This window comes from Fusarium vanettenii (genome assembly GCF_000151355.1).
Source record: "Fusarium vanettenii 77-13-4 chromosome 7 genomic scaffold NECHAsca_65_chr7_8_0, whole genome shotgun sequence".
In the NCBI taxonomy this organism is placed as follows: Eukaryota; Fungi; Ascomycota; class Sordariomycetes; order Hypocreales; family Nectriaceae; genus Fusarium; species Fusarium vanettenii.
Window position 1 is genome coordinate 32,993 of NW_003315824.1, and position 18,093 is coordinate 51,085.

The 18,093-nt window shown below is 50.9% G+C and overlaps 7 protein-coding genes across 7 annotated transcripts; 3 read left to right on the forward strand and 4 right to left on the reverse strand.

Moving 5' to 3' along the window:
* Positions 1–246: 246 nt before the first annotated feature.
* Positions 247–1,668, reverse strand: NECHADRAFT_94855 (uncharacterized protein; the record flags this gene model as incomplete). The annotated part of the gene is made up of 3 exons (XM_003040443.1): positions 247–318; positions 372–732; positions 800–1,668. 3 exons carry the CDS (start codon positions 1,666–1,668, stop codon positions 247–249), a joined length of 1,302 nt encoding a protein of 433 aa, XP_003040489.1.
* Positions 1,669–3,294: 1,626 nt separating this feature from the next.
* NECHADRAFT_44738 (uncharacterized protein) lies at positions 3,295–3,822 on the reverse strand (the record flags this gene model as incomplete). The annotated part of the gene is given in 2 exon segments (XM_003040444.1): positions 3,295–3,711; positions 3,727–3,822. Coding segments are annotated over 2 exon segments (513 nt in total), but the record flags the coding sequence as incomplete, so codon positions are not given.
* Positions 3,823–4,853: 1,031 nt separating this feature from the next.
* On the reverse strand, positions 4,854–7,222 carry NECHADRAFT_82382 (uncharacterized protein; the record flags this gene model as incomplete). Its single annotated transcript, XM_003040445.1, has 6 exons — positions 4,854–5,054; positions 5,119–5,279; positions 5,353–5,439; positions 5,469–5,485; positions 5,541–6,894; positions 7,000–7,222. The coding sequence occupies 6 exons, from the start codon at positions 7,220–7,222 to the stop codon at positions 4,854–4,856; spliced, it is 2,043 nt and encodes a 680-aa protein (XP_003040491.1).
* Positions 7,223–7,630: 408 nt separating this feature from the next.
* On the forward strand, positions 7,631–8,573 carry NECHADRAFT_82383 (uncharacterized protein; the record flags this gene model as incomplete). The annotated part of the gene is made up of 2 exons (XM_003040417.1): positions 7,631–7,663; positions 7,713–8,573. The coding sequence occupies 2 exons, from the start codon at positions 7,631–7,633 to the stop codon at positions 8,571–8,573; spliced, it is 894 nt and encodes a 297-aa protein (XP_003040463.1).
* A 474-nt stretch (positions 8,574–9,047) lies between these two features.
* On the reverse strand, positions 9,048–10,925 carry NECHADRAFT_70611 (uncharacterized protein). Its single transcript, XM_003040446.1, has one exon. The coding sequence runs from the start codon at positions 10,881–10,883 to the stop codon at positions 9,111–9,113; it is 1,773 nt and encodes a 590-aa protein (XP_003040492.1). The 5' UTR covers positions 10,884–10,925; the 3' UTR covers positions 9,048–9,110.
* A 620-nt stretch (positions 10,926–11,545) lies between these two features.
* Positions 11,546–13,416, forward strand: NECHADRAFT_94856 (uncharacterized protein; the record flags this gene model as incomplete). Its single annotated transcript, XM_003040418.1, has 7 exons — positions 11,546–11,727; positions 11,781–11,988; positions 12,044–12,060; positions 12,121–12,223; positions 12,270–12,470; positions 12,534–13,183; positions 13,233–13,416. 7 exons carry the CDS (start codon positions 11,546–11,548, stop codon positions 13,414–13,416), a joined length of 1,545 nt encoding a protein of 514 aa, XP_003040464.1.
* A 2,995-nt stretch (positions 13,417–16,411) lies between these two features.
* Positions 16,412–17,839, forward strand: NECHADRAFT_44717 (uncharacterized protein; the record flags this gene model as incomplete). Its single annotated transcript, XM_003040419.1, has 4 exons — positions 16,412–16,738; positions 16,802–17,188; positions 17,276–17,644; positions 17,699–17,839. The coding sequence occupies 4 exons, from the start codon at positions 16,412–16,414 to the stop codon at positions 17,837–17,839; spliced, it is 1,224 nt and encodes a 407-aa protein (XP_003040465.1).
* Between the last annotated feature and the right edge of the window lie 254 nt (positions 17,840–18,093).

The window sequence follows — 18,093 nt, forward strand, 5'->3', positions numbered from 1 at the left end:
TCTATGGTGTTTCCTGTCCTTCTCCCAGGCCAGCTGCGAGACACACACCTTCGTTTAGAACAACATTTCAAGTGATGGCTTCAGCAGGCTACCGTCCAGTACAAATGTATCGTTGGTGGACCGTTGCCGTCACAGTCAACAGCTTAAACATGGAACCTCTTCGCAATGCATCCCTTTTTGGGCCGGCTAGTAGCGACGGCAATGCTTGTGGTGGTCGATAGCAGGGGACTGGCCGTGACTGTCGACTCAGTCACGTATGGTGAAGACGTAGTTGTACCCTCGGTAGCCGCCGCTTGGAGTGTGGAACTTGGCAAAGTGCTGACGGTAGAAAAGGTGGTGGACAACGGCTGGGAGTTTCCAGCAGTCGACACAGAAGCGGTAGCTGTGGGGATTGAAGTCTCAGTTGATGACTTTGGAGGGTCGACATCAGCCTCGTCCAGGTGATGAAGCAGTGATCCCCATCCAAGTCCATCGTAATGTCCCGAACCTTCACCCCACGATCCGGCCCCTCCTTCGTACCCGCCAAAGAACTCCAAGGACTTGTTGAGATAGGCAGTCGTCCAAGGCGCATCAAGACCTTTGATCTGTACGTAATGAGTGTGGAGCAACTCCCACGTAGGTCGCACAGCGCCACGAGACTTCTCGCTGATCTCGGTGAACGAGACAATGCCATTCGTATAGGGCTCGAAGGGGACATCGTTTCCAAGATTATACCTGGCAAAGTACTCGGCACTTTTACGCAGGTAAGCTTATGAGTCCAACAATATTCATGGTAAGGAAGTACAAAGATAATACGTACCCAAGGAGGATTCGGCTGTTGTTGTAGGCAAAGAGGTCTTCGCCCTGGTTCCAAGCCTGCTGTCCAATGGCTCCTAGAAGTTGAAAGACGAGGGCTGAATGGCCTTGATCACGGCCAGCTTCTTGTCCCTGGCCCAGAACCGTGCCGGTGCCCGGCTCACTAACAAGGTTTGTGATGGCATTGTTGATGGCTCCGTTGCCCTCGCCATGCTTGAAGTAGTTGATAGCAAAGTCCCAGGCAGTCTGGTTGTCCGTAAGAACGCCAATGGCAAGCGCAGAGGCAATGTTGGATAGCTCCCAGTTGGCAAAGAAGTGCTTGACATTGTGTTGAGATCCCAGGACATGGTTCAAGAAGTCGATGTTCATCGGCAGGAAAATATCGTTCATCATCGAGATGACACGGTCAAGTCCATTGTCAGCGAATGGCTTGTAATCTCGCAGCAACTCAGCAGCGTTGGCCAACTCGTAGCCTTGCAATCCAGCAGTGAGATACGCATCATCTCCACCGCCTTTCAAAGTCCGTAGTTTGTCTGCCCATGCAACAAGGACATCCGCTCCGGTCTTGGCAAACTGCTCATCTCCGGTGATCTTCCAGCGCAAGCCGAGATTGAAAGCAGCTGCGGCATCGTGCCACAAAGCTTCGCCATTCTCGCTACGATAGAGTTCAGCGGTAGCGTGATCTTTGTAGTCGGAGGCAGAGAAAGGAATGCTCGTCAACTTGTCCCAAGAGCTGACCCAGGGCTCCTTCTTGGCAGCAAGCTTGGTTTTGACACGATCAATGTCGGACTCGGTTACGAGCAGGCCGGGGTGAGTAAAGGCAAAAGTGAAAGAAAGAAAACAAAGAAATACAAAAGCGTAGGCGTTCGCCATGGTGAAAGAAGAAAATTCAAAATGAATGGCTAGAAGACTTGGCTTCAGAGGTCGGATAAAGGAATGTCTGGCGAAATGCTTGTCCAAGAAACAACAGTAGCAGAATTTTCAGGACTTCACATCCCTTTAAAGCCTGAGCCGAGCCTCGTAGCCGCCGTGGTCCATCAATCTGCGACCAGTGTGGGGGGCCCTGTCATATACCCCTTGTTAACCCTGTAATACAACCTGCGACAAAGCTAGCGATCAAACATGCGAGGGTAAAAAGCTAAAGTGATGTGATCAAAGATTCCAGGCTCTTAGAATGCCGACCCAGCCGCGTTTGAGTGACAGATGACAGCTTCGTCCAGACCCACACTTACGCCGATCGTTTGATGCTTCGCGGTGGCCAGTGGGAGGTATCAAGAACGGCGTATTGAATACGAGAATGCTCAGTGTTGGTGCCTTGCAGCATTGCAAACTACATTTATTGCTCCCTTCTTGCTATTGATTGTATTATATTGAAGAAAGGGGAGTTAACGGCAGTGAAATCCAAAACCTGTTTGCAGAGTTGATCCTCTGTAATCCCCCACCCCTTGACTATGGTGAGATTTGGCTCCAAGATTGCTAATCAGGCGGCAGATGCAAGTCTTCTCTTTGTCAGCATCAAACCTTTTGAACACCTTGTTGCTGCGAGTTATCTATGTCGACGTATGGGTGAGTTGACCGCCCACGTGTGATGGCAGGGAGACATTGTTGACTGCGCGTGGTGGAGACATCAAAAAAGCGACCAACAACCCGAGCAGGTAATCATCGATAAGCAAGGATTAAGCGCTACTCATGAAGCTTCGTAATTTCTTTCAGTTCCCGTCGTCCAGAACCAGAGCCTCGATGATCCAAAAATCATGCCATGACAGACGTTGGAATGTCCCAACAAAAGATTAAGTATCAAAGATCACCAAACAAACGGCACCATTCCGCCGGAGTGAACTGCAACTACAAGGGGCGAATTCGTCATTCTCAAAACGTAACCGGGAGTGGAGATTTTGCAGAGATGTTGAGTGAGTTCCCTCCAACAGACGAAAGCTCTCGTTACCACAAATGCCATTCCACTTGATCCAGCACCGATGGCCTGGAGTCATTTAGGGGTTACGCTTCTGTATGCAGTCTGAACTTTTGTCTTGACTCTCATTGTGAGGAGAAACTCTTGTGCTCTTTTCATGTTTCGAAGGTCATGAATGACGTGGACAACTCCCGGATACATGCCCGAGGGTTTGTCCGCAGACAGGGATCAGTCTCATCACGCCCAAACTAACGTTGAAGCACGGACCTCATCTCGGAGAGAATTTCCAGATGTTAAATTAAACGACGGGGAGATTTGCCGTCGCCAGCTTGGAATGGACGTTAGACAAGGAAGCTAAGCTAGGATTCGTGAATGATAATACGACATTGTCAAGCCTACGCACGCGGCGGCTGTTTAAGCGTTACCTTTGTGGACACAGCAACCTACCCTGCATCCGTGACTTGTTCTCCTAAGCTGACACTGGTGAATCCATCTTCTTGAACCTTCAGGACCGGTTTGTTAGCGACCATCTTGTCCCACAATGTACTTCTCTTCTTTCGCTCCTCTTGGTCAATCCGCCTTAAGAACTACTCGGCAGTGCGAATTCTCCCGGGAAAGATCCTATCCAGCAGATCGTAGTCCCTCTGGATGACGCCTTTGTTGTAACCAGACGCCCTCCAAATGTTCCACCATCCGGTAAAATTCTGCTTAATGATCATATTGGCGCTGTCACTTGCATCAGCCGCGACGCCAATCGGTCTGTCCGCAGTTTCGGCCAGGGATTCTTCCCTCCAGTATGTCTCGGAATCCACATCGATAAAACGTGCCTTTCGTCCGGTGACTCGTTCGAATGCCTTGGCAAGATCGTCGTAATGCACGTGCTCGATAGCCACTTCCAGGTCTCGGCCGTCCGCCTCTTGAGGGTTTTCAAACAACCATCGCACGTAGTAGCCACAATCATCCAGCGCAACATGAACGACTGCTCCATCATGTGTAAGAGGGACCTGCTAGGTGAGGACATCCTCACCCGTGACTTCGTCAACTTCGACCTTTGGTACGGCTGGCCCAGCAGAAGAAATCGCCATGTCGAGATATACACCTGTGGTGAACAGGGATACCTTGATGTCGTAGCCCGCTAGGGATTTCTGGTAATCTTACAAGAAGGTCCGGAAATCCAACTGCACCCATCTCGTTCCAGCATCCAGCCTTCCGAACGCCAAGCTTCAGGGGTTCAAGTTGGTGAATTCAGGCAGCGTATCAGCCAGAACATTGGCCCGTCGGCCTCCGTCACCTTTCAACCTCCATCCACGGGTCAATACAGCACCTTTAGCCTACAGACTGCGTATCTGACAATTCAGTACGCGTGTCACATCTTGTCAGCCACAACAAGCCCGGCAAATGATGCACTATATCGTGTCTTTGGCTCTCGCTTGCGAATTTACACGAGGGAAGACATCCTTCTCAACACACGGTGGCATCTTGGGCCCGGCTACTCGCATCTAGACTGTCTCGCTACCGCAACCCTTACCGAGCCCGTTTTCATCAACACAGATATAGAACTAGAGGACCAGCAACTATACAATTCGGATCAAATTGCTAGAGTTCTACGGCAAAGAACTCGTGGGATTATAGGAGGCGACTGCCTGGATGTTATAGTAACCAATGGTATGTCAAGGACGAGCAGCAATTCAGGACACACTCCTGCGATGCAACGGCAGAACATAAACTACGCAGACTCGGAGGCTAGGACGATTATTCGGGTTTCAAAACTTGGACTTTTGCATAATACTTCAAGAAGTGGCATTTGTTATGGCTCTGGTCCAGCCTTCCTGAGAGCAGATGTTAAGAAGGCCATATGGGATTCCGTATTACCTGGGAGCTGCTTAGCTTAGGTTAATAATAGGACTACTATCACTATCGAAGGATCGCACTGAAGCCAGATATGTTCAAATAAAACGCGATACCATGCCCCTTGGTTGACGGCGACACCATGGATGAACAACCTGAGCGTGTGAGAATGCACAAGTCCGTGAATACTGGTAGAATAGACTCCTAAGCACGGACTGCAGCAACCAGACCTGTTTATTAACGCACAAAGGGCATCTTAAGCGAGCAGGACATACTAGATACCGAATCCTTGGGCCCGTCAGACATGAAATGCAAAATTGTTGGCATGCGACTTGAACAAATCAGGAACGAACCGTCCATATACTCCTTCCAGCGCATCACCCCCAAAAATGTCAGAAAGCACTTCCTCGGCCTCTTCCAGGAGCATAGGGAGGTTGCTTAAGAAGCCTAGTGCAAGCTTAAGCCAGTCTTTGACGCCAGAGAGCTTCTGGCGGGTTGTCTGCATGAGATCCATGTCAACCAAATTTGCCGACTTGATAATGGACCGGGTTGAGACTACTTACCTCAAGACGCGTCAACATAACGCTTCTTTTCATTGTTGTCTCATCATCTTGCGGATGATCCGACTCCTGAACAGCACTGCAAGCAAGGACGGCAATGTCATGGAGTTTACGACATCCACCCAGCAGTCTGTCAACATCACAGCCGTCGTCACCAAGACGTTCTAAAACGCCAACAAAGTCTCCTATTCTGTCAACATCATCTTGTGCCGTCTCAGAGCCAGGATCTTCAAGTACCGCCAGCAATAGCATGAATACGGCCGAAAGGGGATAGCATAAAGTTCCCCTTTGTGACATCTAATGTTAGTAAAGGGCCAGAACTTTCTGTTGAAGAACAGTGTGGCAGAACTTACCACATCTGGTAGAAGGGCTGCGATACCAAGTTGCGTGCAATATGTATTATGTCGCGGGCAGATGCAGCACACGCATCCCGGCCCATTTGTGCTATGGGCTCTATTTGAGGTACTGTGGAAGCCCTTATAGAGTCATCCAGAGCCCTGAGATGGACGAGCGCCATGTGCACTCTGCTCACAGAGTTATGAAAGTTATATAGCAAAAGGGCCATGCCTGTATCCAAGTCTGGCCCATGTTGGTGGACTTCCATCGACATGTCCTCTGGTAAGCCTCTTTTCCACGACAGGAGCTGTTCATTTATCGAGCAAACAATCCTTAGAGTCTCTTCCCTGTCAAGGAAGACAGATGCTTCCGGATGAAGTTGGTCATGGATCCTTCTCTGGATGATGGCAAGCTCGGATCTCCACCGAAGCAGGGGCGAACATTTGCAGGCCTGTATCGCCGCACAAGATGATGATGAACACCTCAGAGGTAATTCTAAGGGTGCTTCTCCATAAGCGAGGCCGGAACCACATCCGTACTTATCCATCATCTCGATCTCGAGGACGTAGGTGGCCCAGAAAACCCGTTGATGTCTCCGGGCAGTATGAACATCGAGAGAGCTGTAAAAGCCCCTACGATGTAGACCAAGTGTTTGAACCAGACGACTTGCCGCGGCTGTCAGCTGCAAGGTCATCTGCGTGTCGGCAGTGCATTGCGTGAAGGCAGTCATGGCAAGCAATGCTTCGCATGCCGACACGTCTCTGCCACGCGTGATAAGCTCAGGGAACATTGAAAATGCGTTCTTAAAGTAACTCCACGCAGTCCGAGATGCGGACGCGAGGGATTCATTAGTCGTCTTGTGCAGCATCGCAGTGGCGAAGAGTGAGTTCAGGATGGCCCATCGAGATGAATCATCGACACAGCTGTCGGTGCCTGCCAGGTATTGCTGGTCCAGTCGCTGTATGAACGATTCGCGAGTGATGATGACGCCGTGCAGTTGAAGCTCTTCAAGAATGGTCTCTATAAGGCTGGCCAACAGCAGATGCATAGGCAGTTTAGCAAAGACCCTGCTGCGGTAGGGGCCTTGGTCTTCGTGCGCACGCATCCACTGGCGTCCCTCCCCAACTTTCTGGGCGAACTCTCCGAGCTTCGATGTTATGATTCGCGCAAGTGGTGGGTAATCTTCTTCTTGAGTGTACTCTGTCAGTGGTGGAAGATCATGTATGGTTTCCATCTCATCGTCGTCAAGGAACTCGGCCTCATCGTCGCTACTTGTTCCAACAGATGCTTGGTTGCGTTGGTTTTGATTCGAAATCGAGCTGTCTCTGCTCCGAGGATCGCCAGTATCAGTCGGGGAATCGAGGTCGGGATCGTCATCTTCAGCCAAGTCCTCTCTCGATAGGGAATCCGAAACAGGGCCAGGGAGCCGGCGCAGAGCAGACTCTAATTTCGCCAGCCGCGTTTCAAGGTGTTCCACATATTTCTTCCTGATGTCGGTTAGATTTCAGGCTTGAGTTACCACCTGATTCCTCTCAGATCTATGCTCACTTTTTCCCAGGACCTCTGGGTCTTTTTTCGGTGTAGTGGCAAGAGACTTCCCATCTTGCGCAATTACAGCACAACGGCCTCCCTCCATCGCATCGTTTCTTTCGCCTGTGGCATTCATTACAAGCCTAGTGCCATGCATGAGTGTTTCTGTTTTGTCGCCGCCAGGGCATATTCGTAAGCTGACACTTACACGGCTTGTCCGAACCCCGAGCTGCTCGGCCATTGGGAATTCAGAATATCGGGATCGGCCTTTACTGGCGGGCCGACATTCGAAGCGAGGTATGAAGTAATGTAAGTTGGTCAGAAAATGGGAGCGGAAGCAGAATTGCGGTGGACTTTATTGTGGTACAAAAACATCCGCCGTGGCGGCATTATTTTACATCCGCTCTTCTGACAAAGCACACATGTGACCACATTAGCGATGTGGGTGGGCTAGACAGATTGGTCATGGTCGGAGGCAATTGCATCCGCCGCTGAATGCGCATTACGAAACACAATCAACTGACAGATGTCGTGATTTGGGCAGTATAAATATCAATAGCAAGTTAGCCAGTAGCCAAAAGAATAAATCGTCTCACTCATCGCAAAACACACATCAAAGCATCACCCCCATCACTATCAACCACCCATCATGACCACCTTCCAGAAGATTACACTAATTGGCGTAAGGGACCAGCCCAGTCCCAGAGGAGGACATGACTGACAATCCGCAGAAAGGCCTATTCGGTTCTGTCGTCCTTTCTGAACTTGCGAGCGCAGGATTCGAAGTGACCCTCCTCAGCCGCTCGGAAAAGCCCGACGAAGTCCTTCCAGGCGGCGTTCGCCGTGTCGTTGTAGACTACAACGATAGAGAAAGCTTGGCCAAGACCTTGAGCGGCCAAGATGCTGTCGTTTCCACGATCACCACCCAGGCAGCTCTTAGCCAGAAGTTGATCATCGACGCTGCAATCCAAGCCCGTGTCAAACGTTTCATCCCCTCCGACTTTGGCAGCCTCACCACGAACCCTGATGCGAGTCATTTCCCTCACCACGTCAACTTCGTCGAGATCCAGAAGTACCTCAAGTCCAAGTCGGATGAGATTGAGTACACCATTTTTAGCGTCGGTGCCTTTACCGAATTTCTCGTCAATTACAGCCTCGTCTTTGATTGGAAGAGTAAGACAGCTGAGGTCTGGGGAGATGGGACAAGCCCTATCAGCACTACAAGCCTAGGCGGTGCAGCACGAGCCATTGTCGGCGCCCTCAAGAATCCGGAACCGACCAAGAATAAGAACCTCTTCGTTCATGAGCATGTCGTCACACAGGCACAGCTATTGAGCCTCGCAAAGAAGTACTCGCTGGGAGTTGAATGGGACGTCACCACCGTTGAGGACCCTGCGGCTGAATTCGACAGGCTTGAAGCTCTTGCCAACAAGGAGCCCGAAATGCCAAACATTCTTGCCCTTCTCAAGGCCTCCCTCGTGAGTGGAAAGTACCAGGGCTGGTACAAGGACGTGGACAATGACCTGGTTGGCGTGCCGGTGCTGACTGAGGAGGATCTGGAGGCTACATTCGCCAAGGCTTACGGGTCTTAAGATAGGGGCACATTCTTACATTCTATCCAACTTTGATTAGACTTTCATAGTGTCAGGGGGGTTGGTTTCGAGATCCAATGCCCTATAAATGGGACTTGCAAACTCTGGGCTCGATGATCCCGCAATGGAAATAACTACCACCTCCTTCGAGGCTGCTTTCACTGATGTCTTCACATACACATACCTCCCGGGCCAGCTACCCTCTCTCTTTCTTCATTCTCTTCTCCAAGGCGTTCCATTCATTTGGGCCTACAAGTTGAATTGCCATAGCTACAGTCATCTACATTGGTCAAAAAGTACGAATGCCCTCGTATGTTGGAAGGCAAACGCTCGCATAACACCTGCTCTATTTGAGTAATGAATGCATGTCGCTGTGAATTCTGTTAGACGTCCACTATGGCAAGCCTGGGTCTATGATGCCTTATCTCAAGAACATCGGTTCAGGACACATGAAAACTGGCCACTCACGCCACTCTGGTTGGACCTTACAAGATTGGAATTTAACTATTCTTACTAGAGAACCCTACCGAACCGACTTTACGGCAAGCCCAGAACTTCTTTGAGTACCCGAAGAGCACCAAATAGCTCATTGTCATGATACTTGCGCGCAACTATCTGCAGGTTGATTGGCGCTCCGTCAAAGTTTGAGCTCTCCCACAACTCCTTGACATGTCGACAAGCGTCACTCAACGGCACATAATCCGCATCATACTTATCTCCAGCTTCCGACTTGATGTGAGTTGGAAATACCACTCCCGGATAGTCAACGAGGTTGTAGAGCGAAGTGTAGTTCCAGTAGAATGCTGTGTCGTGGGCAGAAGCAGGTCCAACAAAGGCAGGACCGAGAACCACGTCAACGTCCTGCTCGTTCCAGCTCTCGGCGAACGCCCAACGGAACTCATCTCTCTCTCGGCGCATCTTACTGAGGTCCTCAGCTGTCTTCATGCCTTGAGCTTCTGCGTCTTTCCAGATCCACTCTGTCAAGGGAAGGATTGGTTCGCCTGTGGCAAGAATGGCGTCTTTGGCAAGCTTTCCACCCTCGGGCCAGTACATCCTCTTGACCTTGGACCAGGCGTCTTCTGAGCCCAACACCTTAAAGTCCTTCACCTCGAGGATGCCCTTGTGCTTTGGGTCTGATAGAAGACCCTTTGCCCAGGACAAGGCTTTCTTGACTGGTGGTTGAGGGTCCACGAAACCGTCATTGCTGATGAAGCCAATCTTCAGCGGCCGGCCGAGAGGTGTGTTCAGGCCTGTCCATGGAAGGGGAACGAGTCTTGGATCCTTAAGATGTGGTTTAGCAGAGAGGACAGACTTCATGAAGAAGTCCATGTCCGTCAAGCTGCGACACATAGGTCCCGTGGATGCCAAGATTGTCAGCTCAGCTGGAAATGGGCTTGCATCGAAACCCCTCATTGGCAAGGTATACGATGTAGTCTTGAATCCATAGATGCCGCAAAAGGCTGCAGGTCCACGGATACTGCCACCGATGTCTGTGCCGACACCAAGAACGGAGCCCTTCATGGCGATCAGAGCCGCCTCACCACCGGTTGATCCGCCGGCAGAGAGGTGGATGTTGAAGGGGTTCAGGGTCCGGCCCCAGAGGGAGTCGCTTTCCAGATGCATGATGGTCTGGGGCTGGTTCGTCTTGCAGTAAAACACAGCTCCAAGCTTCCGCAGAATCGCGACCATGTCGCTATCTCTGTCGTCCAGGACAAGGCTTTGGAGGCAGCCCTGGGAAGAGAGAGTGCCAGCAATGGGCATGTGCTCTTTGATGCTGATGGGAAGGCCATGGAGAGGTCCAATAGGCTTGCCATGCTCGGCTAGATACTGGTCTAGCAGCTTCGCTTGGGCGACAGCCTCATCCATGAACCACTGCGTCAAGCAGCAGGTGAGCTGGTGCGCAATGATGGCCCGCTTGGAAAAGGCCTTGGCCACAGCGACCGCGGTGAACTTGCGACTGGCAATAGCCGCAGCAAGGCTCACAGCATCATAGTCCTCGGTGATGTGGATCTCTTCATCCGTCAAGATCCCGCAGCTTGACGGTATGCCAGAGACATCACTTGGAGGGTTGCTGATGAGCTCTGGAGGGAGGTAATAGTCAAACGGGACTTTGATCTTGAGGTCTCGAAGCAAAGCTTCCCTCCTGGCTTCGAAAGCTGGAGTTCCACGAGGGACGGGCTTTGGCTCGACCACTGGCAGAAGCGTGGCCTCCCTTACGGTAGTCTCAGCCTGATGTTTGGCATCGACGACCGACAGGTCTTTGGAGGTAGCCTCCAGGTGAAAGATGGGTGAAGAAGTAACGACACTCATGATAAGGATGGCGGTGGCTGCTATCAAGGGAGAGATAAGAAGGTAACGACTTGAAGTGCGGAAAGACAAGATTACCGGGTTGACGCTCTGCCATTTATCAGTGAATTTGGATGCTTAGATATCATGTTACTCCTGTGGCCAACTCCAACCTGCCGACGTAGCACATACACTCTCGTACGCCACGACTATCTACAACCTTCAACTCGTCCATTGATTTCCGACCATGAAACCGCCCGTATCAGGGTTCCCCTCATGCGCAAATACGTCCTATTGGCTCAGCTCAGACCCCAGTCCGTTCCTCACGCCCGCCCGCGAAAACGCGTCTTCGCCACGTTTGTCTTAGTCGCTGATACGGGTAGACAATCCCTACAACGCTGTGGATCTGACCATTGACGTGTATTTGCGCGACCCACCCTTACACGGCTTTGGATAAGGTGTGTGCCACAGCAAGCTGGGTGGGTGTGCTGGTGAGGTCAATGTCCGACGCCATTCGCAGGTGAGGTTGTGTCTCGCTTCAATCCCAACTATTGTATCCTTGTATTGTAGGATCAAAGGTCGATCACTATAAAGTAGGTAAGCGTTCTGCCATGAAGGATACGATCTGGATTCTTCAAGTTCAGCATCATCCAGCTTAACATCACATTCCTCACATTTCTTCCAACATGGCTGAGCCACGAACTCCACCCGGCACTGTCCACCTCGTGGACTTGAACCACGATATGCACGCTCGCCATCTGGGCGGTGCTAGCGATATTGTCCTGAACCCGACGCCTTCCCCTGACCCCAATGATCCTCTCAATTGGGCTCCTCGTCGCAAGCTGCTCGCCTTGATCTGCCAGAACCTGTAGGTCAACGTTATCAGTTATTAGAGTAGTATTGTCGCTAACCATCATCAAGTTACACCTGGTTCTGCGGAATTGCGGTATCTACTGTTTATTCCGTCCTTGTGCCCCTTTCAACGGCATCCGGTGTGTCCATCTCGACCCTCAATGAGGGAACCGGCTACATGTTTCTACTCTTGGGCTGGGGTCTCTTGTTTTGGCAGCCTTTCTCGCTGCGATACGGCAAGAGATTAACATATCTCATTTCGATCCTCGGTGCCATCGTAAGTAGTGCTTTCTATCATCGTTGATCACGTTGGGGCTAACCAGTGAGCTTAGGGTACCTGCATCTGGAGGTAGTTCCACCTGAACCAAGCTTACATATCTAGGTCAAGATCCGGCTAACATTCATGCAGTGCGTACGTCAAGAGCAATGGCGAGTGGCTGGCCAGGTGCATCATCCAAGGCTTCTTCATTGCGCCCATAGAGGCCCTTCCTGAAATCTCTGTCACTGACATTGTAAGTCACTTCTACCAAGGGAAAGACACTTCTAACATCCCATTAGTACTTTACTCACGAACGCGGTACCTACATGGGAATCTACTCCTTCGCCCTCGCAGGCAGCAACTACTTCGCGCCCATCATCTGCGGCTTCATCGCCGAATACCAGGGCTGGCGATGGGTCTTTTACTGGCCTGCCATCTTCCTCGCCTTTGTCTTTGTCTTTCTGTTCCTCTTCATAGAGGAGACCAACTATAACCGCGTGGTGGTCCCTGAATCCACTTCGCCAACCAGTCCCTCTGCCTCGGAGCATGCCATTGACGACAAGAGCCACCCTGTGAAAGAGACTGGAAGAACCTCCATGGCTGAGACAGGCGAAGTCTACGCCGCCCCAAAGACGTTTATCCAGAAGATGTCTCTTTGGCAACCCTCGCCAGGCCAAAACATGCTCAAACGTGCGGTTCGGTCTCTCTCGTTCCTCAGCTGGCCCGTCATCTTCTACGCTGGCTTCTCCTACGGCTCGTACCTCATCTGGTTCAACGTGCTCAATGCAACATCTTCCATCATCCTCTCTGGCGAACCTTACAACTTCAAATCTTCCATGGTTGGTCTGAGTTACACATCTTGCTGCATTGGCGTCATCGTTGGAGCTCTCGTTTCGGGTAACTTCAGCGACTGGCTGACCATCAAGCTTGCCCGTCGTAACAACGGAATCATGGAAGCAGAGCACCGACTGTGGCCTTTTGCTATCTGTGTTGTCATGGTTCCTGGTTCTTTGATCCTCTGGGGCGTTGGCGCTCAGCATGGTGTTCATTGGTTTGGCCTCGTCTTCGCCATGGGTTGCCTCGCCTTTACCAGCGCCGTCGGTGTCACCCTCAGTGTCAACTACCTAATTGACAGCTATCACGACATTAGTGGTGATGCCATTGTCACCGTCATTCTTGTACGCAACACAATGTCATTTGCCATCAGCTACGGGTAAGCCTTTCTCTCTTCACGCAGTAACATACACTCACAAATTTGCCAGTATTACTCCATGGTTGACAGACCTCGGTTACCAGAATTGTTTCATCTCGGCTGCGTTTGTTGGAATGACGGCTTCTCTAGTCTTTGTTGTCATGATCATATATGGAAAGTCGCTCAGGATCAAGAGTGCGGACAAGTATGAGGAACTGGTCAAGCGGGATCAGGCTCAGTGGGAGCACCGATAAAGGGGGTTTCTGTATGGTGCGTGGGTATTGAAAGCCACTCTAGGTAGCATTTCTGGAATATTAAGTACGCCTCAAGTACAAAGTGTGACAATCGTTGGATAGCAATACAATGTCGCATCTTCCACTCTAGTCAAAAAAGCGGTGATGGCGTTTAATGCATTCCGAGTTTTCCGAAGTCTGTTGTCCAAAACCGCGTTCCACGGGTTCTCGGTACACCATGGCACTAGCTAGTCTTTAGCATTAATCCATCTTCTAGAGTAATACCAGGACACCATAGAGACACTTGACTCAGGTAAGCTAGGCATTCTCTTGGCTCGTTCTTGGTGTTGAATTCCGTTCTTCTCGTTATCATCGACGTGCCCACCCTAGACAGCGACAGCGCCCGTGGGTTCAAGCCAGGATCCTGGTCAAGGTGGACTCTTACCCCGCAAACTAACCCTCCACCAAGGATACGGTCCAATCATTGTCCCTAGGCCAAGCCCCCAGATAACGGAATTAGAAGCCGGTAGCGTTATCTCCTTGGCTGTGCCGGGGCTATCAACGCGTGGTAATCTCCACCACTAGGTCACTATCTCAAACTCGAAGAAAGCCTATGGGAATGTGTTAAGGCCTTATCGCGTCTCCGATAGACAACAAAAGAGACTACGCATTCTTCGCTTAGATTCATGCCATCGTGTCGATGAGATACGTACCCTGCACATATTAAGATCCACCTCCCCCCAGGTTGGCACTGTTAAACCCCGTTGAAGCTCTCTCCAAGAATCCTCCAATTTTCTCCATTATCTCCGACACGTTCTCGTCAGCCTTCTCAAGGAGTGTGGCATACCAGAATGACACACAAGCGACAGGCACTATGAGTGGTGCTACTCGGCCGAAACTCCGCACAAAAACTGGCTGTCTGACCTGTATGTTTGCGTGTCAGCAGCTATCGGAACAACCGCTAACTGATAACTAGGCAGACAGCGCCATAAGAAATGTGACGAGAATTTTCCTGTCTGCGACGCCTGCAGCTTGTCCAGCAGGAATTGCCAATGGCCGTCGTCTTCAGACCTCCTTGATCGTCGATATGCTTCCCACTCCGACTCTCGACATCGAGACCCCATCGTCAAACTGAAACCCGAGCACATAGAGATAACGATAGAAGATGACCACGCCTGGGACCCAGTGCAAGAAGTCCAGCATGATGCTGTTCCTGCCACTTTTCAAGGCGGCTCCGAAGGGATGCACCCCCTGGATCTTGTCTTGGAGGCTGGCGCTGTCCATGGTGTCATCTCCCATGACCTAGAGCTCCAGCTCTCTCGACATTTTGCCGACAGATACTTTTCTCTTCTGCTGCTTCCTAGCTGCCATCGTGGATTTCATGATGGCTGGCTAATAGACATTCAACACCTCATGGTGACGCACAAGAGTCTCTACTACTCCGTCCTGGCTTGCTCTGCTGCGCATTACATGAATGATGAATCCTGGTACAGGCAGGACCTTGCCCTCATGTACTATTCCAAGGCGCTCAAGGAACTCTCTACTCTTCTTGCAACGATTTCGAGTCACGAGAACCACAATGGACTATTGATGTCTGTGATGCTCTTGTATCTACACGGGGTAAGTTCTGCAGCTCTTCAAGAGGCTTCAATGCTAACGAGCAAAGTGCCTAGGATGGGGCACCACCAACGATATACCACGGCATGTCAGTGCAGCAACTCGCATCGTCACACTCCGCCTCCTGAACCGACCCGACAGCACACCACGGCTTTTTGATCGGCTCGCCATCGAGAGCGTTGTCTACCAGACCTTCCTTGTTTCGACGGGGCTTTGGTCTGACAGGAGTGAACTTAGTTATGATTTCAATCCTGACTTCTGGGAGGGAGCCGAGAAACTATTGGAACGGTCGACCCTCTTTCCAGGGAACCAGAGAGCCCTCAACAGCCCGGTGCTTGGTGTACCCGTGTCACTCTTCCGACTTGTTCTGTTACTTAGACAATTCTATCGAGTTGGTTTCTCGCTTGACCCGACCACCCTGGAGCAACTGAAGAATGAGGTGTCAAGCTGGGAAGAACGATTGCTCTACGACGAGGACCTACGACCGCGTTTTAAAGAGGCCGCAAGACTATCGCCTCAGGAAACATGTTTTAAGGATGGGAGCTATCTCTACGTGACACTGGCTTCTCTTTTGTTGGAACAGATATTACAGGGTCGGATGAGTGAGGGACTCCCGGTTGTTGTTCCAGAAGATACCTGGCAGATTCAAATGGCGGTTCAGGTTCTCGAGAGTCACCAAGATGACCAAGTCTGGACAAAATGTTATCTAGGCGACTGGCCCATCTACTCCCTTGGATTGTTCATGTCATCTCCTGAGCATAAGCAACTGGTGCGATCGGAGCTTCAAAGACGATGGGAGTGTACAAAAACGGCTATGGTGACTCGCTTCCAACGGGATTTGGAGACCATTTGGGCTGCTCGGGATGGGACTGAAGTAGACTATTCACTAGGCTCTTAGCATAATTATCCAAGATCGTGATCAGACCTCTTCTTCTTCTTCACCTTGAAGCGTAGGCAAAGATCCGATTAGTTCTTTGATATAGTTGAAGCCTTGCCCTTGATGACTTAACTGAACCAGAAGGTCATCAACAAAATTCGAATTCTCTTCTCATTCCTTCGCCCCCAAGGTGAATACAGGGTAAGTCCTGTTGCCAAACATGTCTAGTTTTGGCATGCAGTGTGTAAGTGCCCACTTATCACACTACCTGAGTCCATGTTGGCTGTTTGTGAACTGTGCCCATGCCGCCTATTAATCAGCTGTGATTGGTAATGTGGGGTAGAAAGTCAACCAAAATTGGGGTGGAAAAGCTGCCTGGATATTGTCAAATTGACAAGCCCCTGGTTGGTAGCTAAAAGGAGGCGTGTTCCGCCCCGTCCTACTCTGCTGGGCACTGACAACTTAGTGTTCATCCGAACCACTTTAACCAACATCACCACTACGACAATATCTTGAATCAAGATGGGTTCCATTCCAGTTGACCAATACACCGACTTCAGGAGCATCGCTGTTGCCGGGCTTCCCTTCTTTACTCCCAAACAGCGCGTGCCCGTGGGCACGGCGATTTTGGCACCTGATGACGACGTGACGGAGGACACAATCACTCCGGCCTTTCGTCCCATTACAATCCGCAGCAAAACCTTTCAGAATCGCATTTGGGTAGCCCCTATGTGCATGTATAGTTGTCAGGACGGCATGTTCAGCGACTTTCATGTTATGCATTATGGGCAATGGGCCATGAGGGGCAGCGCCCTGATCACAATGGAAGCAACTGCTGTCACACAGAGGGTAAATCTTGTCACCTTTTCCTGTGGATTCCTTGGTGATAGAGAACCTAGCTGACGCTCGCAGGGGCGGAACACCCCACAGGACGCAGGCCTCTGGTCTGATGACCATATCCCACCTCTCAAGCGGGTGGTCGACTTGATCCACTCTCAGTCACAAAAGGTTGCTATCCAACTGCAACATGCGGGGCGGAAGTGTAGCATATGCCCCCCATGGCTTGGACTTCGTCTTGTCCCCGATGCCTATGGCGGATTTGCCAATGATGTGCAGGGCCCGACTGCTGAGCCTTGGAATGAGAACTACGCTACGCCGAGCGAGATGACGGAGGAAGAGATCCTTGAGACAATTGAGGCTTATGGTAAAGCTGCTGCCCGCGCTGTCAGGGCAGGTATCGATGTCATCGCAATCCACGGGGCCCATGGCTACCTCATCCACTCCTTTGCCTCTCCTGCTGTGAGTGACAAACTTTGACCTTTCTCAAGTTGTCAGAGAAACCATGATGGCGAATGAAAAGGGCGAATGTTAATACTCAGACTACAGACCAACAAGAGGACTGATAGATGGGGTAGAAGCTTCGAAGGCAGAACTCGATTTGGTATCGAGGTCGTCAGAGCTGTTCGACGCAACATCCCAGAAGATATGCCACTTTTCTGGAAGATCTCAGCTGTAGACTGGCTCCCTGCTGGGGAGGGCTGGGAGCTGGAGGATACTCTGCGATATGTGCCAATTTTGGCCAGCGAGGGCGTCGACTTGTTTGACGTTTCCAGCGGAGGAACTGACAGACACCAGAAGGTGCAGCTGGGACAGCAGTACCAAGTCCCCTTTGCGAAAGCCGTGAAGGACCTGAAGCTACCCAACGTATTTGCCGGCGCCGTGGGTTGGATCCGAGACGGAGAAACAGTTCACGATGTAAGCTGACATACAAGCTTTTCGATGACTTACCAGCTGATAATTCCACAATAGATCCTGGGCAATGACAAAGCAGACGTCGTCCACGTCGCCCGCGAGTTCTTGCGTGACCCAAACTTTGTTCAAAAGGTTGCGCTCTCCACTGGGACAGAGGTCACTTGGGTTGACCAGTATCACCGCGCTCCAAGTAAGTGACTGAATATTTCCATGCTTTCTTCTAGGGAAAGTGATGCTCCGAGGGCGAGTTCAGTCTCTGACAAGCTATCAGTGAACAAGAAGTATGTTGAGTCAACCACCACCATTACTACGGATCGAAAGGCGTCGGATAATGTCACGCAGACACATGAAAACCAGACTTCGAACAAGATGACTACTTAGCATTTCATTGAAGTTGCACATCTTCGTGGCCTGGTCGTGGGCTGGTAGACTTTGAGTAGCTTGTTGGGTTG

Bases quoted from the DNA above. Each gene is read 5' to 3' on its own strand.
- NECHADRAFT_70611 (XM_003040446.1), bottom strand. From the start codon at position 10,883: ATGAGTGTCGTTACTTCTTCACCCATCTTTCACCTGGAGGCTACCTCC.